General features: G+C 40.9%; 1 protein-coding gene across 1 annotated transcript in view; it reads left to right on the forward strand.

The window, feature by feature from the left end:
- The first annotated feature begins 23,344 nt into the window (after positions 1-23,344).
- The window catches only part of CRIM1 (cysteine rich transmembrane BMP regulator 1), a 189,355-nt gene continuing 188,333 nt past the window's right edge, over positions 23,345-24,366 (forward strand). The window contains exon 1 of the mRNA XM_074168866.1: positions 23,345-23,696. Coding sequence (XP_074024967.1) covers positions 23,345-23,696 — 352 coding nt within the window. The remainder of the gene's footprint in view (positions 23,697-24,366) is intronic.

Consider the following 24,366-nt stretch of genomic DNA (forward strand, 5'->3'; position numbering starts at 1 on the left):
TTAATAGTAAATAATGGTTGTACATTCAATGTTAGGAATTTGGGAGAGTTTTTTAAGATGTGAAAGAAAAAAAAAAAAAAGGAAAAAAGAAAAAAAGTAAACTAACTTTACCTGAGAATCTAATACTAGCTTCAGAAAAGTATTTTCAATTCAGACCATATGCTGAGGACTGGACTATGCCTTTAAAATGCAAGCACAGAACACTTTTTCCAGGTTTTTCACTGTGAGATGAGAAGGGGAAAAAGAGGTAGTGCACACGCTGCTTCTTTCCTCCATAGGTTAAGGACACATTGTTCAGCTTTTAACATTGCACTGTACTGTAAAGCAAGATCAACACAGGTACCTGCCTCCTCTTTATCCCTTCTTGCCCCACAGTGGGAGGATGTACTGCCCATGTTACCTACCTGGGAATATTGAGAAAATCATTGGTTTTTTTTCTTTCTCAGTTTCTGGCTCTTCCTCAGTTTGTTGATCATCAAGATATTATTATCCTGACCTCTTTTGTAAAGTGCTTTAAAACATTTAATAAAAATGTTACATTTCCAGGAACAATTGCAGGATCACTGGTAATTGTTAAAGCAGTTTTGCTTATAAATAGAAATGATTGACAGTCTGTTCAATGATGATCCAGTAGGTACCAGCAAAGCTTAAATTTCCCTGTTTCTCATTTATGCTAAAAAAATTATATTCTGCTCTGATAAGCTAAAAGAATCTCATGACTTATACCTCAAAGATCTTATAAATCAGGGTTTGCCCAGGCATATAATATATATCTATTGTGAAATACTGTAATAAAAAATCAGAAGGCTTAATTTGTAGCCACCACTGAATTGTGATGATTTCGTATGTCGAAGATAGACATCTAACTGATAATTTCCACATAAACTCTTCTGATCACATAAGCGATCACAGTAGCTGAGCACAAACATTCATGTGTGCAGGTCTGTGCCCTGATAAGTGGTGCAATTCTCCGTTAGCACAGTTAATTGCAAAGTGTCAAATGCTGCAACTCAGTATACTGTCAGTGGCTAAGAATAGATCTTTTACAGCCTGACCAAGCAATAGCAAATGAAGCACTCCACAATGCAGATCAGAGCTGCAGTGACCTCCACAGTGGCAGAGATAGACTGTGTACAATTCTGCTGGCCATCCCTTGCCTTTTCCCAAATCAGCTGCATGCTATGGTACAAAAAAAATTGCTGCAGATCACATAATACATCTATGAAAGCCATAATGTGCAAACTCTTACGCTGTCTCCTGTTGTTTTTACCAGAAACGTAGAGGGAAGTATAAATTTTGCATCCTCTTCACCTCCCCCCAGAGTGATAGGCTCTTAAGTCTTATAGAAATAGCCACATCATTAAGCCAGGAAAGATCTGTGGGCCTGTATGTCCTGCTCCTCTATTCCAATGAAGGAAGTACATACTGTTTGTTTCTTCCAGTAGTATAGCTGTTGATGTTGTGTGGGACTATCAACAAATACAGGACCGGATGTTATTCCTACTGAAGTAAATGTTAATACTGCCATAAGGAGAACAGGTGCTAAGAACTTGTGAAACAGATACTACAAAATATGTAGCTAAATTTGGAAGAGGTTTTTGGATACCACCTACATGATAGAGCATGCAGTATTGGTTTCAAGCTATGTAGACATTCATCTTGCAGAAACAACACACAACAAAATGATTTGAGAGGAAGTCTGCAGGATGGATACCCAGTCACAAAAAATATGGCAGCAATTTCATGAGATGATACATTACTAGATGAACAGTAAACCACCATATTCAGCATATAACATTCTACATGTTGCATTTTATGTCCGGCAAAAGATTTGCAAGAAAAATGCTGACAGAGTTTTGAAAAATTATCTTCTTAAGCAGCCAACAGTATACAGAAAGATTCTTCCCAGGAGCATCATGAGTTCTAACATCCTTTAGAAAACAACAATTAATTTATCAAATAATGTATGCCAGAGGTAAACTATGTTCTGATAACTGAAGTAGTAGATCGTAAAGCAATCAGATACACTGGATTTCAAATAAAAATGGTCTTAAAAGGATACTAAAGTAGCAAAATGAAAAAAAGTCATGATTAAAATAACTTTGATTTGAGCTACTTGAACATACGCTCTATTAACAGTTTTGTTATACAGTGCACAAAGTTCCACGCAAAATAAAGCTTTTGCAGGTCTTACTTTGGTAAGGAGAAGTAAAAGAGAATGTTTCTTTCTTTCTGGCACTTGTGCTTTGTCCACTGTCTATCTCAAACCCTAAAGAGTGGAGAGGAATATGGCATAAAGTAGGCACACAAACTAGCCAAACAAAGGTTACACAATATATCCTGCACACAAAATTAATGCAAATCACTTGAAGAGCCTAGTCAGAAAATACAAGTGAGAAGTTGCGGACTTTAATCAGTAAGCCTTCAACAAACTCTACTGAGGATATCCAAATGATGTTCTTAAAGGTTTACAATTTCAATGATTCTGCCTGGATGTTTCTCAGATCATTACATTCATCTGTCTTATTTCAAGACTGTTCTTTCTGTCTTTCAAAACAATCTTGATGGAGATGGTAGAGCTTTACAAAACATTGATTTTTGAGAAGAGAGGATGATTGAACATTTGCACAGATACTTTTTTACTTTTCATTCATTATTTTTCTTTTGAAAATCTGTTTGCAGCAGAGGATAAATGTAGAAATTTTCATTTCAGATTGTTGACATTGGCAAAGCTATAGGAAATTGTAATAAAAAGAACTATGCAATGTTAACTTTGAATACTAGTACTGATTCCACCTTAAATATATTGATTTCAATATTATTTGCTCTGCTCCATAATGAAGAAATATGTAGGAATTAAGGCTTTTACATATTTTTCATACATTTATGAAATGTTACGATCTGTTCTCAATTATTAATTATTAATGCAATTTATTAAAAAACCTGTAAGGATCAAATTCTTTCCAGAATAACTGAAGTGAAGTCAATTCCAATGGTCAGTTTGACCCAGTATGCTTACTATTGCTTCTGCAAAAATCTTTTTGAAAATGCAGACCTAGAGGATGGAAAGAATAAATAAAAATGCAAAAAGACCACAAGATCCGACACTATGAATTAATCCGTTCCCTCCTCTGGCTCATTTAAGGACTTTTCCCTTGTTCTTAGGGGTGCATTCCCCAGGAATGAAATAAGAGCATTCCCTGTTTTGCTTACCAAAGTGCAGAGGGAAGAACCAAGCCAAGGTCTATTCCCCTTCTGCTCTGGTTTACAAGGCAAGTCTTAATTCCTGGGGGAGTCACCTGCTCCCGAAGACGTGTAGCAGTACCATAAGTACTTCAAATACCATCTGTATGCTGGGGAGCTCCTGGAAGCATTGGGGTCTCACTGGAACAAGATGCCACCCCTGGGAAGTCATGAGGTTATGTGGTGCCTAGCTGTACTCATGGGGATAACCGAGCTTTCTGTGTTGCTTATTAAAACTCAGATTACTTCTTACTCCTTTTAAATGTACCTTTCTGGGTTTTTATTAACTGTTCCTTGAGCACATTATCAATGTCTGATGATACAAAGTCCAGTGTGCGCATTCCTTTACGTTTAGTCCAGTTTCCCTGGGAATGTGGCTTGCGACTGTAACATTTGTAAGCTTTTGTGTTACCTATCTGCCAGCCCCTAGTAAACCTGTTGGCTACTTTTACCCAAATTCAGCAGAGAGCTAGAAGACTCATCTGTATTCATTTTCTACAAATCTCATGAAAATAAGCAGTCAGGGAGGCAAGGGGCACACAGACATTGCTCTCCTGGAAGGAAAGGCTGCAGTCTGTGTGCAATCATGGCTAGGCATAAGAAATTCACCCTCAGATACAAATCATAGAAAATCAGGCTTCATTAATTCCACTACTCATGGAACTACTTGTTTTAGATAATATATCTACACTGGAAATTCAGAGGGTAATAATATCTTTGCTAATTTATAGAGCATTAACACTTTTGTACACTAATATATAGAAACAGCAAGACATATCAATCGCCTGATCCAGCTCCAATCAACATCAAAGGATTGTTTCCACCAAGTTAAGTGGGAGTTGGATTAATTATCCATCATAAACATTTATAATAGCAACATTAAACATAACTTATTCTTTAAAAGATTCAAAAGCAGAAATAAAAGGAACATTTTAATCCAGCTTTAAATGCCATGGTAGATTTCCTTTATACAAATAGCAGCATAAAAGGAAAACATAAATTCATATTCATAAAAGCATAAATGAGTGTACCATAAGTGCAAGTAATATTCACTTCCTTCACTACTCCTGCAACTTTATTATATTTTGGAAATGAAACTTTCCATTATGCTTGTCCTTGTTCAGTCACACTCTGCTTACAGAGGTGGTTTTCACCAAAACACAAGATGGCCAAAGTTATTCTGTTGAATGGAAAATTAATGTATATGAGGTATGGAATTCCATGACTTCTTTTTTAAAACATCTATATAAATTAGCATGAAAATTTTCAGACTTGGCTTTCATGGATTCATGGAAGTCCTACAGAGGCTTTGGTAAATGCCTCCATTGAGGAAGTATTTCATATCCTCCAGTAGCCTGCTATTCCACCCACGAGAGCATTCATATGCTTTTGAACCTACGTTAAAGCTCAACTAAGAAACCATTAACTGTCCAGATTAGTCCTGTACAGGAAAATCCTGCATGGGGAAATGGAAATTCCATGGCAAGCTCCTAGCAGAGTTTCCGCTGTATTGTTCTTGTAGGAAGAAAAGAGGGGTTGTGTTCCCACAGAACAAGCAGTGATTTCAGTCCAAGGGGCTCTCACAGGATTCATCAGGGTCTAGGAGCAATCACACATAAAACTTCTGTGTCTTCAGGTTGCATTTTGGGTCCTCATCTCCCAAAGAATTGTACTATCAAGGACTCTTACTCTAGTTTCTAGCGCCCTAGAAGAAAAGTTTGGGAGGTCATTGAAATTTATATAGATTAAATGTGCTCAGGGCAAAGTTAATGTCGGTTAAGAACTTCTGCTGGTACATCTGAGTCTCTGGTTTTGCCTTTCCTCGTGGCACGTCCTCAGTCTTATGAAAGAGCATCCAGAATAGGAGGAATGTTCCTGAAAAGGAAACACTGTTTCCATCTATAGAATTTGTCTTGGAGTTATGGTTTTTGTATACTGGGAAGTGTTTGGACTGTTTAAGCCTACATTAAGCTGCTGATCACTGTATCAGTACATATGTGTGCTCACCAAAAACTTTTTAAAAGGAAAAAAGAGAGAGGTTTAATTATAAGCTATAGTTACAGGAATAGTTTCCAGTCCAGGAATGTGCCCTGCATGGATCCTGAATGAATAGCAGGACGAGTGTGGAAGTTATCCCTCCTGTCCCCTGTTCCTGCTCTTCTTGCCTCCATGAAAAGAAAGTGCATGCATCGGCCAGACCATAGTGTGCTCCATCGAGTCCCTTGAACTGGGTAATCGTGGATACCTGGTAGAACGCAAGTAAACCTTGATAGAGCCTGACTAGTTGACTAGATCCTGATTTCAAATCAGTACAAGCATATAGGATTTTACTCAAAGAGCATTAATCACCTATATAAATTTGAAAATCTAAACTGTGTCTTGTTTGAGTCACACGGGATGTAGGTTCTTCAATAGGATTATGACTTCTGAACACAGACCTTAAGCATCTTAAGTAGCCAGTACATTTTGGAAATATTTTTAAGATATCATTTCATCATAGAGTCATAGAATGGTTCGGGTTGAAAAGGACCTTAAAGATCATTGAGTTCCAACCCCCTGCCATGGGCAGGGACACCTCCCACTAGACCAGGTTGCTAGTTTTACTTTTCACTGCTAGTGTACTTTTTTCAATCCCTTATTGAATTAATTTATTTTTGTGATACAGCTACAGTCTGTGAATTCTCAGAAGACAGAAATCTTAAGATCCAAATCTGCTTCCATGAATGACAATATGAATTCTGGTGTTAACTTAAATGGGAGCAAGAGCAAGGTATATTGACAATGAAATGGTGATTCTACAGTGAAAAGGCAGACCGTAGCAGACAGTTGCAATTCTGTTTCTTCTGCAAAGATGGATCATTGGTAAGAGATCTTTTGTGTCTAAAAGCTAGAGATGCTATTGCTGATTTTAAAAGAACACTTAGCCTGTTTCAGTTTAGTTGATCATGAATTAGTAGTTATCTTCCCTAACAGGTTTTCTTCTTCATAAACTTAAATTATAAACCAAATGTTTGTAAACTATCAGGCTCTGATTGACACTGCTTCCAGCTTGGATAATATATTTCCTTTTTGACACTCATTGTACTAAAATTAGTAGATTGCTTCCTTGTTTCTTACCTGCTTTTCTCCTCTATATGGCAATTGGTTGTATAAAGTATTTTTGGATGATGATTTCTCCAGTAAAATATTTCTTTGAAATCCTTCCAAGTTCACAACACATAGCATTTAACTTCATTATCCTTAAAATTAAACATTAAAATATTTTCTGTACACTGCTGTAGATTACTGGTGCAAATATGTTTGGAGGAGGGAAGGAAAACATATTGTTACTTCCACTCATTTCTTGAAATAAAATGAAACCTGGGGGGTTTTTTCCACATTATCCACACATGCTCAGCTTGTTGAATGGCATGTATAAGATTATATAAAAAAAAATTAAGGTGAAGTATTTTGCTTAAACTACTTGAGATATCTATTCTAAGAAAAACACATCAACTATTTGCTAATTTTGCTTGAGACCCAACTAGTTGGGAGGAAAAGACCTGAGGGCGGGGGAGTTTGAAAAGTTATGGCAATATTATTTAATTTAAAATATTGATAAGTGGACTCCTATTTTACTTTTCTGGTCTGGCAGTAATCTTGAGAAAAGTTGTTTTTGTAAGGAGATCACCATATCCTGCAAAGAACTAAAGAGGACATTGAGGAGACTCAATGCTTGGTTACATTACCGTTTGGATTATCCAAAAAGTGTCAGAAAAAGAGAAGACTGCTGTAGAGGAGACCTGACCTGCCACAAGAGAAGGCAGTAGAGAAACTGGATCAGATTTATTATCAAAATAGCAAAAAATCAGACTGCATTAATTTAGTTAACCATGTCTGTGAGTAACTTGCAACAGATTTATCTTCAGGCTATTTATCAAGAAAGATTATCAGAATGATAATTTTCTGAGGAAGACAGGAATAGAAATAGTGTTAGGAATTCCTGATTTATTCTGAGTTGCAATGATATCTGCAAGTATGTTGATGAAAGGGACTTTACCTGAGTAGTAGGAATGTAATGCAGAGTGTATTAAGACTTCCAGAATTGGCTTCAGTGCAAAGGAATTTATATTACTCATTAATAACATTTTGGGAGGTTGTCACAAAAATATATAGAAACTGGTCACTGGTTTGGTTTGAATTTGCCAAATAATTTTAGCAGAAGTGCTTTTAAAATTTTTTTTAAAAAATTTTTTTTAAATATCAAAAAGTAATAATTGACATATGTACAAAATGAATTGTTTTGACATATCAGTGTTTGTGTATGTGACATGAAAGTCAAAGAAAAGAAGGGCTAGGCTCTGTAGTTAGACCATCCAGATGCAAAATGGGAGATGCCACAATCCAGCTTCTTGAGAAGTTTTGAAATAGTGTTACTGAAGATTTGCACTATCCCCTCACTATTCCCTAATACACTATGAAAGGGGCTTTCTCAGTGTCCTTAATTGATCCTGTTCATTGTGAGTGGCCTATTTAGAAAAAGAGAGGTATAGGCAGAATATAGTGCAGGGGGGCTGGCAAAGGCATGAAACATCTGGTATGAAACATGAAACATTGTGCTCTAATACAAAGTGGAGCATCTCCATCTGGAGAGACTGAGGATCTGCCCAAAGTCATCTATGCTGTGCTGTGGCAGCGCTGTTCAGGAAGGAGGATAATACAGGTTCAAGTCCTCTCAGATAGAGAATGGATCTCCTCACCATTCCCCCCATTCCTGGGCTGTCTGATACAAGGAGAAGCCTTGTCAGTAATGCCACTTGGAATCTGATTCTCCATCTCCCTGGCTTTTATCAATGTGCACCTGAAAACTGAAATGCTCTGGGAATGGCAAACTGTTAGACTAAATACTACCAAGACATTTCAACTTTAGGGCGTCAAAGATAAGATTTCCCCAGTCTGGAAGAATTGGGTTCCATTCAATTTTCTGGATTTTAATCTTGGTGACAGGAAATAAAAGTATTCAAATAGCCTTATTGTCTGTGTAATTGGTTTGACAGCTGACCCAGAAAAACCTCAAAAAACCAAAAGTAAACAAACAGAAAAAATCCCACAAAACCCTCTCAGAGTCTTTGCCCCCCAAGCAAGGTCCCTTGTGTAATGCAGCAGAAATGAGTGTCACCCTTCGAAGAAAAACTCTTTCAGATTGTGTTGAATAATTCATTTTCTGTTTTCTGACTGAATTTCGTAACGGTTGAATGTAACTTTTCTGATTTGTCAAGAATCCACGTGATCATGTAGTGCACATTTGGATACATGTAAAGATGTTCAGCTTTCTCATCTGCATTTCTGAGAGTATGAAAATTGTCTCAGTACCCCTTAGATTTCCAGCTGACATTTGCTGATGTAGGTCAACGGTCACTGAGGCACAATATTATTATTGCTGCCATACCGCCCATATCTTAGAAAAATGTTATTGTTGCATTCGCTGCTGTTTGCTATTGTATAAAATGAAGAGACTTAAACTAAAAATGTCATCTGTTGAGCACATATGCTTTTATTTCTAAGAATCTGGATAATTTAATTATATTATCTATTACAAAATATGCTTCTTTCAAAAAAGTGGTATTTGAACAAGTTATTTTAATTAATACTAAATTTTAATGTATGTCATTAGATGTCTATTTTTCCCAGGCAGAATATGCTGTTGTTCACTGATGTGGTACAGGTAAATTAATGTAAAAAGAGGATTTAGTCTATTAACTACCACTTTCACCATCTGGAAGCATTCATTCTCCATCTTTTTGTGTGTAATGTATTTGATGGCAAAGGATGCTGTATACTAGACTGCATCTTTAATCTCTGTTCTGAGCCAGTGTACTTTCTTCCTTTACTACTGTGTCTGTCCTTTGTCTATTACCCCCATTTCTCTACTTACTTACACTTTTCTATGAAAGCACAGTAAAATCCTTGTACTTTGCAAAGACCGCATTTAGAATCTGGGCTAGGTTTCCATCTCTAGATGGAAAGTGCAGAATCAAAAAAAAGTTCACTTAAATAAATGCTTTTTTTGTTAGCTTGAGGCTAACAGAACTTGTGATCTGTCAAATTTGAAAAGGAAATTAATTTCAAAGATATGAAGGTGTAGGAGGAACTCTGCTGCCCTACAGAATTTATCCTGTGGCTGTTAGTTAACGTGCCTGGGACAGTTGTAGCTGGTGTGGTAATGCAGAAAGACAGTGCTTTAAATAATTCCCAAAATCTTTGAGGGAACTTACATAACCCATAGCAGATTTACATCAAGCAAGAAGTGAGCTCTCTTGAACATCCAAAATACAGAAATATTTTGTAGGGTTTTTTCCCCCGTGTTCAATGTAAATTCGGTTTCAGTTTCATAGGACTGTGTGAACAAAGATTTCTACAATTCTATGAAACCTGTAGAAATTGTGTGTTTAACTTCTTCATAACAGTCCAGATGAAGGGAGAGGAGAGAGCAATTCAAGCAGGTAGAATATTAACACAGGTGAGAAGCATCTTAGGGCTGCAAAGGCAGCTTACAGATAACTCCCCTAAATGCTCAAGTTTCCATTGCTTTAGACAGCATACATCCCTGCATCTTAGAGAGATTTTGGTTTTATTTAGTAAGGTTTCCCTCAGGTCACAGGGGAGTTCCAGCTAATTAAAGAAGGATTTTTAGGTATTTTCCCAAAAAGGTCCCAGTGCCTGACAGATGAGACTTAGGGACAGTGGTACCTGGAAGTGTGAAGGTAGCTATACTACCCAAACAGCACAACATTACCAGGTACCAACTTCCCTGTCACAACTTGACCATGTGATGCAATGATGACCAGCCTTCCTCTTCTGCTGCCACCACTCCCTTCTACAGCACTGTCTCTAATTTATTTAAATGACTGCAGAGGTAAAACTAACATGCAGTTGTGACAGAAAATAGCCATTCTTGAAGTTCACCATTTGTTAGTGGCTCATAGAAGTTATGTCCCGTTTCTTATTTTAGGTCAAGATTATTTTATTTGTACTTACTAATTCTTTCAGTCTTTGTATTTGGGATATTTTAACAGTAAAGTTTCTACCCTCAAATGTTCTGAAGGAAGACCTACAAATATATGTAAATTTGGAAACAGCAGTTCAACTAACATTAACATTGGCCACTTCAATGTGATTTTTAAAGATAGTGGTGATTTTGTTGTTCTAATGATAGCAATAAAGAGAAAGGAAATGTTCCACCCACAGTGTAGCTGTGAAAGAAGCAGAAAAAATGCATCTAAACAGAGTCCTAGGACTACCAAAGAACCCTTTCTCTGCTTGCCTTCACCCAACATTATATTCACAATATCTGGTTTCCTTTAGGTTACATCCAGCAGTAAAGGTCATCAATAATCTGTCCCACCTGATAGAAATTGCCAGCACATGGTAGAACTTGAGCTCTCATCTGACTCATCTGAAATACATGCCATAACAAGCAATGGCAGTCCTCTGCACTGTCCTCAGATTGTCGACAAAGCTCATTTGTAGTTCTGTTGCACCTTTGTATTGACTGAAATGAGTGAAAGCTCTGAGCTATAAAATACAAGACAGGAAAGTAGTTCAGAAAACAGGCACAAATAAAATAGTATTTTTGAATGAATGGGAAGCTTTGCAAAAGACAGGATTTTTTGCTCTGATTTGAACTCAAAGCAATAATTTCAGATAATATGGTTGCAATTTAATCAAATGTTTCCATATCAGATATGAAGTGCTTTGCATTGAGGTCCCAGGAACTGAAAAATCAGCCCTGACTGCTCTGAATGGGCTCAAATACAATGCCTAAGAAGAACATAAGATCAAGTCAACACAATTCCCCGATGAATATTCTCCCCAGCAGAATGATTAAATAAGGAGACAGACTTTGGCATTTAAAGGGATATAACTTAAAGGACAACTGCCAGGCTTAACCTTTTATACATGTCATGACCATTAAATGGATGAGACTATTGATAGACAGATGTATAACAGGAAAAGAACAAATAAAAGGAATTAACCTCTAATAGCTTTTAATACAAGAAACAATAATAATAACTAATGCCTAGTTCACATCTGAGAATTTCAAATATCCTGATAATATTCTAAATGTTGACTCTTCCTGGATAAGCAGTCTTGTGTCCTATTTATGCTACATATGCTATCAATATTGTCATGGTTACAGTCCAGCTAAATTATTAATGTATATGTACAAAAATTCTGAGATCATTTAGATTTAGAAAGTATGCAGTACAGCCTTTATAGCCTTGCACATTGCTTCTGTGCCTACAAAAAGCCAAGTTTATTACGTCAAAGTTCAGAAAAGGTAAATCAGAATCATAGTTGATTAAAGATACATGTATTTCACATAAGTAATTATTAGCTAGAACTCGATTAAGTTAATTAAAGCATTTCTATCAGCTTCAGTAGGTGTTCAGTCCTCTAGTTATGTGCATAAAGTTCTTATAATTAAAAGTTAGCTTCAGTGGGTTTTAGGAGCAAGCCAAATGCAGATTTTTTCTATTAAAAATACATTCATCAGATAGCCATAGTTAAACCAATACTCTTTTTGTCACTTGTAAGCTTTAAATATCACTTACTAAAAATTGCATTAAAATAGCAAAAAGACAAAGCATGGAATACAAACTAAGATGTCTATTTGAATTATTCATGGTGATCTGGAAAAATTAATTGATACAGAGAGAATAATAAATGTCCAAGGAGTATTCCTTTTGATAATTTTCACTTTTCTTTGCCTATTTTGTTAAAAGGGAAAAAAAAAAAATCTAAATTACTTTGAGTCCTCTTCTGCACCAACACATTTTCTCTTTGTTGTATGTTTTTCTGCTCAGCCAGACTGAACCCAGAGATACCAATGACAAATCTGCCCTGGTTATCCATTAATACAAACAAAAACAAAACAATAAAAAAAATACTTTACTAATACCCTAGAAACTTGGAGAGATGATTTTCTACACTAAAGTGAAAAATACCAGCCTTCAGAACTTCTAGCTGCTATCTAAAATTCCCACATATACCTCACTCCCTTTTATGAGCCAAAATACAGATGAGATACTAAATGCTATCTCCTGCCATTTAGATGGAGTTAGGAAAGGTCTACTGATTTGTTTGCTAATGATAACTATTGAGTAGATGTATAACTCACTGGGATATTTTCTATCAAATCAAAGAATTTTATGCTAACTCCTCCACAAAGTGCAAAATAGTACCCCATCTCTGTCACATGGGGGGAGGGCATTTAAAATTAGTATCTGAAAGACAAAAGTCTAAACACACTACAGATTCTGTAATGATTGCTTAGTTCACACAATAAGAATGTACTTTAAAGCTGATAGCCCATCAGTCAAGGGTGATCACTTATCATCATCAAGCCATGGTAACAGCCACCAGATGAACTTATCGTTTATTTGTCACTCGTTTTCCTTTTCCATCGAACACTCTGTGTATGCACCTACCCCTGCATCCATCCCACCAACGTTCTGAGTTTGTCGCAGTCCTGGCCTGAAGAGGCTGGCTCTTCAGCAGAAGTAATACAGATTTAGGCTTTTAGCTCTGGAGGACACTGACCAAAATAGCAGCTGTAAAAACTTCAACTAAAACAGAAAACCTCAGCAGAGCTAAGGAGAAGGTCTTTTCCAATTTATGGAAGTCAGATGAGTTGATAAGCTGATACCATACCAGACAATTATCAAAGTTTCATAAATCACAGTGGAAACTCAAAGTTGGGGTTTATGTTTCCTTTTGGTTTCTGTGGTGAATGGAAATATAAGCTTTGTGAAGTGCTACAATTCATTTTAATAGCACGGTTTTAACATTCATTTAATGTTTAAATTTCATTTAAAATTCATTTTAACAGCATGAAGGTAGAAAGGAATGCATAAGCCTTTTATCTCTTGATTTCTTATTTTTATTTCTTTAAATTTTCCGGATGAGGTGCTTCCTGATTCAACTTCAACTGTAAATACAACTTTAACTGTAGCTTTTAGTGTAGATCAATGATGACCTTCTTTTCTTACAATAAATGTAAAAGATCATAGATATTATGGAATAATTTGTAACATAAATAACCAGGTGGACTTGAAATACTGCAAAATTATAATTTTTGAAGCTTTAGCTACAGAACTAAAAACACTTTATCTTCTACTTTATATTTTTTTTATATTTTTAATGTTTAATTGTGCCTCAAAATTGTTAGATTGAGAATTAATACCTACAGAAATTTAAGAATTAAAAAATAGTACATTTCTAATTTTTTTTTATTAATTCTGAAAGGTTCTCTGTAAAACATATGATTCCAATTGCATCACTTAAGCTGAATCAGGGAACACACTTTCTTGTATGAAAGAAAAACACACAAAAAAGCTGCAAGTGGAGAGACAGGAAAATGTTATTTAGAAAGGAATGTAGTGGGGGCTTGATCTGCTAAAGCCTATATTGGATGACCAAAGAAAGGAAGGTGACTCAAGGTGCTTTTGACCTTGCTTGATGCTGGATATAAAAACTTATTCAGAAGGTGTAGAAAGGACACGGACTTTGGCTACATCCTGCTGCCATTTGTTCTGAGCCTCTCTCACGTATGTCAAGGGAACCATAAACTGTTGTCCTCTTCCTGCTAACCTCCTCGTGTTCTTGAGACAGTATCAGTGGTTTTATCCTCGTATATACTACAAAGAGTAGGATGACAACAGGACTGGAACATGCTCCAGTCTCAATCTGACCAAGAGATCCAGCTGAAGGCTAAGAAAACCATTTCTAAAACTCAAGTCAAGGTGGTAATGGTGCTACACTCTCCCATGATGGACTGTAGCTGAGACAGGATGTGAAAAGGCTGTATATGTCCTGTATAATAGTCGCAGGTGTAATCTGCTTGCTGTTTGCAGATCTGGTAATGAACAAATGATCTGTAAACCAGATTAACTGGCCGGTAAAAAATAAGTTTTTACTGCTAGTCTGCATTGCTGTGAGCAGTTAAGCAGACAATGCATAACAACAATTTTTTTTCCTTATTACTAAATAAGAAAACTCTAACAGTTTCACTGCCATAAATAATAGGAGCCCTGTCGCAGTTTTTCTGGTAGAATTCAAAGATTGTCGTGTGAGAGTTGATTAACTTTTTTTCCAAATTTATCACCTAAACTCTCTGTATCTTCTTTTCTGAAGAAAAAATAATGATTATATTTTTATAACAAAAATGTCAATCAAGCACCCAAGAGAACACATTAATTATATTAAACCTTAGAAAGTGTCTTTGATAAATAAACTCACTGTCATGAGTTAAAACATGCTAAAATCTACTCACTCAGTCTAGAGTCTAGTTGACTCAAAGGGCAGGTTATAAAAGGCTGTGGGGGCTAGAGCAACTAGCTGGCAGAGGAGAGGGGAGTTCCTGCTTTCACATAATCCCATACATAAAGGGTTTCCTAGCATGGGGGATCTGCTCAAAAGCAAAGATGACCTGAAGGTTTGATACAAGGAGAACCCTTCTGCTTTAAAGGGGATGACTTAGTAGGTTGTTGACAGTAATCCCATATATATTAAGAGGGAAGGACTGAGAGAGTAATACTGGTAGTATCTTGTGGTTTTATTGTTAGAAAGTGAGAGAACTTCAAACATCTAGGGAACTGCTAATATCTTGCAAGTTCCTGCCAATAGTAGGATGCTATTCCACATAACTGCATCCATCCTATCTTTCCCCTGAATTGAGAAACCTTTCTTGTCCACCTCCTCTCTACCAGTCCATACTTATCAAACCATCCTTCTTCACATCTTTGTTATTGCTGAGGCTTCTCTGCTGTTCAGGGCTTGTTTCCTCTCCCCATCATTTTCCCAACATTATATGAGATGTTAAATTTGTGAGGCAGAAATGTTTTGAGAAGCAGGAGATGCTCTGTTCTCTTCCTAATTGTACTACTGCCCTTGTTGTAAGCAAGCCATCTTACCTTCCTGCTTCTTTCCGGAAACCCCGAGTCCCTAAACTGAAGATTCCAAGTTCACACTTGAAAAGATAAATGCTGTTCAAAACACTGGGTGTACGGCAATGTCCATTTGCTTCTTTCAGCCAAGCTGGACTGGAAAATCTACTGAACATGTCTTCCTGCAGACTGAGAGAAAAGGAGTATGATCTTGAATAATATTGAGTATATTCTGACACAGGCTGAGTGCATTAACTTTTGTTGAGGCCCACAATGAGAATCCAGACTTGCAAAGACTCTCAGTCTACTTAGCAACTTAGAAAACAAATCACCATATTTCTAATTTTCAAAGAAAAAACCTGTAAGTTAGGGAATAGTTATTGCTAATATACTGAAGTCAGCCATGGGAGGCCAACTAGTATCACAACACAAATAAGATATTAACAGAAAAGAAAAAAACAACAATGAATAAGTAAGGTGTAGATACCCTTGAAAAAATATAGTAATCTGGTTTTTTGCCCTGAGATGTTATAAAAACTAACACAGACCAAACAATTGATATGAATGCTGATTTATACTAATCTTTTTTCTCTCACTGTAACCACACCACAGTAACTTTAGACACATAGAATTTGCAAATGGTATCCAAGCTGTGCATGGTTCTAATCAAGCTGTTAAAAAGCTGAACTGTTAGACTGGCTTGATATCCATCAAGAGAAATAAATAAGCTCAGCTTATAGAAATACTGGTTTGCTTTGCGAATGGCTCTGCTTTACTCTTATAAGCAACATTGATTTCCTAGGATGGATGAACTTGCAAAATCTGATTTCCTCAACATACTTGTAGGTATCAGAAGGCAAACTTCTTTATTTGGTATACATAAAGTTGTAGCAATCAGAACAGCCTTTGACTTTGTCCTACACATTTTTGCTAACCCACATCATCATCTGCAGAAATCGAGAAGGTGATTATAGACATGAATGGAAGCAAGTCAGTCGGGATAGCTGTTTTTTATGGCCAGTTACATTTATCAGCATTAAAATCTAGAAAGAGCTAGAAAAAACACTGGAAATGTGCTGTGATTTCTTGGAATGAAAGCTCTATTCAGCTTTAATAAAGACATCAAAAATAGTTTTAATTTGCTAAGTAAAAGGCCAGGTTGAGATTGCCTTAATAATCCCCGGTGTCTGCAAGTTCCAGCAGTCAGAATACAGCCAAGAATACACAACGCTGCCGGAAAAAGTTGTAGAAGATATTGTCAGGACACTCACAGGGGTTTATACAGCTCCCTTGCCATAAAGCAGGATCAGATACAGTTGCCTCTCAATCAACTGCTGATGGCTTGTCTGGGTTATGGATTAACTGTGTTGCAAGACTGGAGACACCTGAAAGGCCTAGCAGGAGCCAGCTCACCTCAGGAAGCAGAAGAGTTGTGTTTACAGGACACAGCCACACCAGCGTACCCCATACCCACCTGGGCCCCACTCTCCCCAGTCACCCCTATCACCAGCCTGCTCACTTCCCCTTTGCATTCTTACTGCCTTTTCCCAAAGACCATCTGGCATTCATCTTGTACTGCCTGTGGGTTTGGGGGTAGGGTTGGGTTTTAGGGTGTTTTTTGTTTTTTCCCTTTTTGAAGTTACTCTTGATAATCGAGAGCTGATTAGGCCCACACATATGAATATACCTGTTGAAGTGAAATTTCTCTAACACAGAAGATATATTTTGGAGATGTTTCATAGGTATAATCCTCCTAGAAAAAGAGAAATGGGAGATCTTCATTGTCATTAATGTTGTCATTAAAAACCTTTTTTCAGTGGTCTCATAATCGTAATCTTCCTTTTAGCATTTGATTCAGTGCAAAACAGAGGACAAGCCATTTTGTCCATTACTTGAAGAGTTTGAGGCTCAGTCAAGTTTTGCTGAGTTTGAACTGAAATAAAGAGTATTACAACTGGGCCTGACTTACTTGATAATCAGCTACCCACCAGCTTAGCCTTTAGCCACCAACTTCAGCCTTCCATGCTTTTCCTTCAAGAGTTCAAAGCCATGTTCAGAATAGGAAGTACCTTGCCTAGAACTCTATGAACTTCTCTTGGACATACTAAACTAGGGAATTAGCTATGACAAATTTTAGATCACATCCAGCGTATCCCTCATCCTATCTGATTTCATCTATTTTGTACTGCAGTTATTGATACACAGCAGATTGCAGTGAAATAAACACAGTATTTTCAATTTTATATTTTAACATTTAAAATCTGATCAGTATCCTATGAAAGGATTGTAGATGCTGATCTAATCCACCTACTTTTCCGGTGGCCAGATTTTCTGTAATAAAAATGCACATAATCCCTGGAATGACATTCCAGTTTACAGGACTTATACTTTTCTTTTGTAAACTGACAGCAAATTTTCTTTCCTTACAAACTGTGCTTATTTGTTAAAAAGATTTTCTTCTCTCTAAAAAGCTAAAACCAACGTGACCTTGAGTGTGATCAATTTAAATACAAAACTGCATTTCTGGATATAGCAGTTATTTCTCCTGGTAGGCTCCTGGTAGATATCCTTAAATAACCATTGACTCCCTAGTTTTTTAACCTTGCAATTTTGATATATATTATAAAATGGTCAGATCTGAAAAAATCCGTAGCTCGAATGCACAATGATTTCAGTGATTTAAGTGCAATGTGAAGAACTGTACCTGCAAATGGCCAGACCTGTTAATTTATAGCTTATTTATTTATACTTATTAATGTATAGTTTCTAAGGTTGTGAAAAAGCATGCACAAGTAAATTAATCATGCAACTGTGTATTAAAATTACTTATGCAGTTGCTTTGAGGCCATTAAAAAAGCAGGTCCTTTTACGTGCATGTTCCATATGAGCAATCCAAGATGTGTTAGGAAAAAGCTACAAACAATTCTGCCTGTCAGTTATTCCAGACTTAAATTTTGAACTACTGAGCTGTCCCAAGCTAGGGATTTGGCTGAGGGCAAAGGCTTATAGGGCTAAAAAAGCAACAGAGACTATTAGATGGGATATTTATTTATTTTTTATGAACCAGTTCAAACCAATTCTTAAAAAGATTGTTTCTATTGAAATGAATTCTCATATTCACTTTCCCAGTTTCCCACCATTTCCCACTTAAGGATTTTGCAAAAACCTTGCAGCTACTAATGTGGTAAGTCCATGATATCTCTGTGAAGAAGAGAGAAATTATTCCCATGTGTTTTAGACTCATTCAGCACTGCTTGCATTAGTGGCAGGTTTCATCTTGATCCTTTTTTTTCTGGCAGTAGAGATTGCTCATGTGTATAACCTGTTTACGAACAAGTTTATGTCAAGAGACTGATACAAAGTAGACACAAACGATCTTAACAGACTAAAGAATAAAAAAAAAAAAGGAATTTAACGTGCAACAAAGACACAATGAGGCAGAGAAAAGAAACAAAACATTTGTGTAGAAAAAAGTACAACTTCGGTATTAAAATCACCAACGTCCCAAAATTCAGAAATACACAAGGAATTACCAGTATATATCAGCACAGCAGAAGCAAACTTTTGAATTGAAATGAAGACATTTTGATACTTTACTTAATGTTGGGGGAGAATGGGGGAGATGTTCTTATTTTTGGTAGTATATATGTCATCTTCACCATGACATAAAATGAAATATGTATTTCAGTTGTAATTATTGTGAATATCAGACTTATCAGGAGATTTCTGCTGAACACCTATTTTTCTTGTGGGGAGATTTACCAGTAGCAAGGGGACTGAGGAATTAGTGAAGGGGGTAGTAGTTTTCTCATACTACTGTGTAGTTTAGCAAAAACTCCATAACGCATGATGACCAAGAAAGCTGCACAGCTCCACTTGGTTACTGCTGCAACTTCATCCAGCCTAGCGGTGGCTTCGATACAACACTAACATTATAGGAAAACAAGCCCAGGACATTTCAGCTGCTAAAGCCTGTTTATCAGAATGCTTTTGTTCCTCCCACAGTTGGATTTAGGAGTATTTACTAACCTGTTTCTAGGGGAAATTAAAAGCTGGATTTCACTTCAGTAGCTGAATCTGCTTACTCCTAAGCTATTTGGATCAGTAGATCCCTTAATAAATCAACAGGTGGCAAGAAGCAGGGGTAAGTGAATTTCCCTGTAGGGATCCTTCACTGCTCCTCGCTGGGGAAAGCAGGGATATTCACTTTCCCTGTAAAGTCATCAGATATCAGATTTGCTGGTTTCCAAGGAGGAACCCATTGTCCCCATGGGTTCTTCCCAGGTTTGGGGTGGAAGCATTCTCTACCTTTCGTGATGAATCTGTGCCACTGTGCAATGAAGTATTTAGATTCATGGGGCCAGAAAAGGGAAACACAAGCATACGCATGAGTAGTTCACAACTTCTACCTAAAGGGCAAGGCATGAGGAGACAAGAACCCTAAATTTTTGTCCTTGTTCCATAAATATTTCCGGATTTTGCTGCCTTACATGCCGCTAACACTGGGCAAACAGTCTATGAAGCAGGATACTAATCCCATTCACAGCTGAAGCCTCTCCCATTTGGCAGTCAGCTCAAAAGTTTGCTCTCTTTTTCTCAGGGCCCTACAACATTCTTATCTAAGCTGTCCGTAGCTTTCCTCTTCGTCTGTTTTTGTACAGCTTCTAGCGCTTCTTTGTTCGTTCCCACACAGGCAAACAGGCACAGTAGGTCCAATGAATTCTTTGTGCATTGAGTATACTGTGCACATCAGTACAGTACATGACTGGTAGGTCTGGCATGTCTGGGAAATATTGAACTGCCTGTGCATGCAATCCAACATGTCTGGGATTTCCATGCTGGCTATGTTCACAAGTCCTGGAAAAATACCTACATATTTTTCATAGACCAGTTCATTTTTCCACATGAAGGGATTAATACACTGTAATCAGTTCACTTTTCATCTTTTGATAAACTAAGCTTATTGAATTCAAGTCTCTGATCATGTATTGTATTGTATTGTACAGCATCCACTCTGAAATCACTTTTGTGATTCTTTTCCACACAATCTCGGGTTTGTGAACAGTGTATTAAAAATACAGCCGCAGGAACTGTATGCCTCATTCGAAAAGCAATCTCAGCGATGCTATACATAGAAGGCAAAACCCCTTCATGTGCCTCGTCAGTAACAGACATGACCAAAAAGCAGTGTTTCCAGTTCGTAGGAAACGGTATGTTTTCACAAACTGCTCTCATCCAAATCATAGCGCGTTTTTTGGTGGAAACTTCTGGTGAATCAAAAGTACTCTGACCCCTGCAGGTGCTTTGGCAAACTGACACAAACAGGCGGAGGCTGAGGGAAGAACCTGCATTTTTGAGGAAGCAAAACAAACCTCCTAGCTCGCTGTGTTGCTACACCCAGGAGTATCGTTCATTTGTCATAAAACTCAAGAGTCTGAGTGCTTGTCTAATATGACCTTCAGGGTGCTTTCCTGACTTACCACCTTCCAGAATACAGGAACACACAATGGTTTTAGTTGTTCTCAAACATATGCATTGTGTTTGTTTATACCAAAACACAGTGCCTTTAATGAGATCAGTTTGTCATTTACTTTCCAAATCTATTAAAAAAATCAGTTCAAATACTGATGCCCAGTGGATGGCTGCTTCTCATTGTCCATTCGTTGTTGAGATATGTCAGCTGAATGGCCCTAATCCATGTAATGTATGCTGCATTGATAGTGTTTTATCACAATAATGACGTTTCACTGGAAAACAGATCAATGCCTTGGAAACTATTGGGGCTAATTAAAACATTTGCAGCTCTTGAAAAACAACCATCTACGATTCAGTTTAAGTTCTGAATGGATCAGAATATAGTCAGCTATTCTGACAGGATAAAAACATCCTTATTTTTAATAAGAGACAAGTATGGGAAATGCCTTCTTTTAGACAAATACGGAAATGCTTTATTTTTCAGCATCATGTTACAAGGCTGTAATGTTTCCATTAGTGATGGGCCTGGGCTGATAATAGGGAACCTTTGCTCCAGTAGGCATTTAGGCTGGAGGGAACAGCAGCGAACTACAGTGCTTTCTAAAACACAACACAAAGGTACACTATTGCTGACAAAGCTCTACACTATAGTTTCTTCTGGTAGCAACTTGTCCTTTGCCTTGCCAATGGGGAGTTTTGCCCTTACACAGCAGCTCCTCCACTGATGCGAGAACTGGTTCTTTCTGGTAAAGCAGATGCGTGTGCAGGACTGGAGAAACTGCAGAAGCCCTATCTCGGCACTCTCCGTAACAACCTATATTAAGTTTCCAGAACCTCTCTCCTAAAATTTCCCACACGGCTGGCACCAGTACACGCAACCCAAGACTTTTCCAGGCTCAGCACCCTGCAGCTGACACAACCCCACCTGCCGAGCAAATGACTTCATCCTCTCACTCGCCACAGCTCCGGGCATTTCTGACAGCCCAGCGACTACCTGGCTCCCGGAGCCGCCTTCGCACCCCGGGCAGGGCGTGACACGGTACCAGCGGATCCTGCTCGAGACAGTTTATACCGCGAGGCCGCCCTTGTGAAGGCAACGACCTCCCGATTCCCCGCCGTCTCTTCCCCCCGGCGGTTACCGAGCGCGGACCAGCAACGCCGCTCGTTTTGTTTCCCCTCCAGTCGCTCCTCCGTCCCGGCTCGGGGCAGTCAGCTCCCTCCAGCCGCGCTCCGCCGGACCGAACGGGGCGCCGGGCGCTGCCGCCTGCCGGCCTTCCCGCCCCGCCGGGCAGCCCAGGGATCCGGTCCCCCGCCGCCGGGCCCAGCGCGGCAGCGCCGCCGCAACGGCACCTCCCGCCGCCTTCCCCAGGCCGTGGCTGCGGGCCCCGCTCCGCCCACGGCTGCCCGCTCCGCGCCTCTCCCGAGGCACGCCGGCCGGCTCCGGGCAGCGGCGGCGGCCGCTCGGTAGGGAAACCGGCCGTTAGCGGCGGACGACTCTCGTCCGTGCGCCAGCGAAGACGCCCTGGCCGGCCCGGGAGCGGGTGTGGGTGCCGAGGTCCACGGGCGAGCCGCGGCACCGCCGCTTGTTTACGAGCGGCCCGGGACAGCGCTCCGCCACCGCTAGAGCCGTTAGCAGCGGCCGTTAGGGGTAACGGCAGCGCAGCCCTCTCCTTCCCGCCCCCCGCAGATCGTGTCGGTCGCGGCTCCGCGCCCGCCGGGCACCTGGGCGCCATCGGGGGCCCGGCTGCGGGGACGGACCAGGGAGCGGGCGGCTGAGAGGGCGCCGAGCCGCTCCCCGTCCCGCATCCCCGCGCCCCTCGGTGTGTGTGGGGGGGGAGGCAGGCGGAGGAAGAGGAGGAGGATCCCGCCACCGGGGATGCGAGGCCCCTTTCGCGACTCTCCCCGCCGTGGCCCTTCGCGGGGCCCTCTCCCTCCCCGCCCCCGGTGTCCCCCGGAGGTAGAAGTGTCCGCCTCCCCCGTCCCCGGGGTCTGGCGCCGCCGCCGCCTCGCTCCACTCCGCGCTCGGAGCCCCGAGCGGGGGAGGGGAGGGGAAGGGAAGGGAGGGGAGGGGAGGGGAGAGGAGAGGAGGGGAGGGGAGGGGAGGGGCGAGAGAGAGGCGGCGGCGGTGGCCGCCGTGGGGCCCAGGCTGCTCCTCGCCTCCACTGCGTCTCTCCCCAGCCCCAGGATCTGGGGCTGCGGGAGTGGGGGGGGGGTGGGAGGGAAGGGGGGCTGGGCCAGCCCTGGGTGGTATCCAATGAGGAGGCGCGAACAGGCATTCGAGGCGGGGCGGCGGCGATCACCGCCCAATGGGGGAAGGGCGTAGGGCGCACTCGGAGTGGGGCGAGTCGCAGGCAGCAGGCGAGTCGGGACTCGGGCAGCGAGCGGGGCAGAGCAGAGCGGAGCCAGCCGTCGCCGCCTCGCCCGGGGGCTCGCTCGCAGCGCGAACCGGTAGCCGAGGGACATACGGACTGACGGACGCCGCTTCTCGGAGGGGGCAGCGGGCGGAGCCGCTGCCGCCGCCCGGAGGAGAAGTTTGGCTGAAGCGGCCGCCACCGCCACTGAGAGGAAACTTTCCTCGGGGGGCCGGAGGCGGGGGCGGGAAGGAGCTGCGGCACGCTCGGGTCTGCCGGCCCGCGAGGGGGGCTTCTGAGAGGTTCCCCCTTCCCTCCCCCGGCCCAGGCCGGGCTGCGGCGGCCGGGATGTACCTGGCAGCGGTCTCGGCGGGGAGGAGACGGCCGGGCGGAGAGGGCGGCTGGCACCTGGCGGCGGCGGGGTGGCTGTTGCTTCTGGCTCTGCTGCTGGGCGAGTCGGGGACGCGGGCTCTGGTCTGCTTACCCTGCGACGAGTCGAAATGCGAAGAGCCGAAGAGCTGCCCCGGGAGCATCGTGCTGGGGATCTGCGGTTGCTGTTTCATGTGCGCCCGGCAGCGCAACGAGAGCTGCGGGGGAGTCTATGGGCTGCACGGAGCTTGCGACCGGGGCTTGCGCTGTGTCATTCGGCCGCCGCTCAACGGGGACTCCATCACCGAGTACGAAGTGGGCGTCTGCGAAGGTGAGAGGCGGTGGAACATCGTCCGTTTGTCCATCCATCCCCCGAGGTGGGGGTACCGTACCGTCTTGGCGGCGTGGAGGGAAGGAGGGCGCACCGGCGCCGGTGCGCCCTCCTTCCCTCCACGCCGCCCGCTTGTCCCATCAGCGATCTTGTCTTTTAAGCTTTCCTCCCTACTCCCCTCTCCCCCCCATTTAGAACTTTTAATCTTCATTTCCTTAGTCTCGACTTCAAGGCTTTTCCACTTCTCTCTTTGCTCTTTCGCCAATAGCTGATACCAGCTGGTGATGTCTAACTAAAAAATTCCTCGATAAAAGGGCTCGGGGAAGGGGTTTGGCAGATTGGAATCGGTGGGGGTCAGTCGTGCACACATGATGCTTGTTCCGGATTCCCTCCTCTGTAAGGAAACACAAAGGCTGATCATCTGTTGTAAAGTTTTCCTTCCTGTTCCTGTCACTTAATATCTCCCCGCCTGTCCTACTCAGTATACGATGATAAGGGATGTCTGGAGCATCAAGGGGGAGGGAGAAATCCCCACGGCAGAACTACTCACAAAGTCACTTCTGCTTCCTGCCGGCTGCTTGTGAGGTGATGAATCACTATTAAATGCAAGAGGAGTTCACACACCCCCCCCTTCAAATTTTGTATCTATTAGAGTCCGTCAGGTTTATTT

Source organism: Numenius arquata, chromosome 2, assembly GCF_964106895.1.
Source record: "Numenius arquata chromosome 2, bNumArq3.hap1.1, whole genome shotgun sequence".
Lineage (NCBI taxonomy): Eukaryota > Metazoa > Chordata > Aves > Charadriiformes > Scolopacidae > Numenius > Numenius arquata.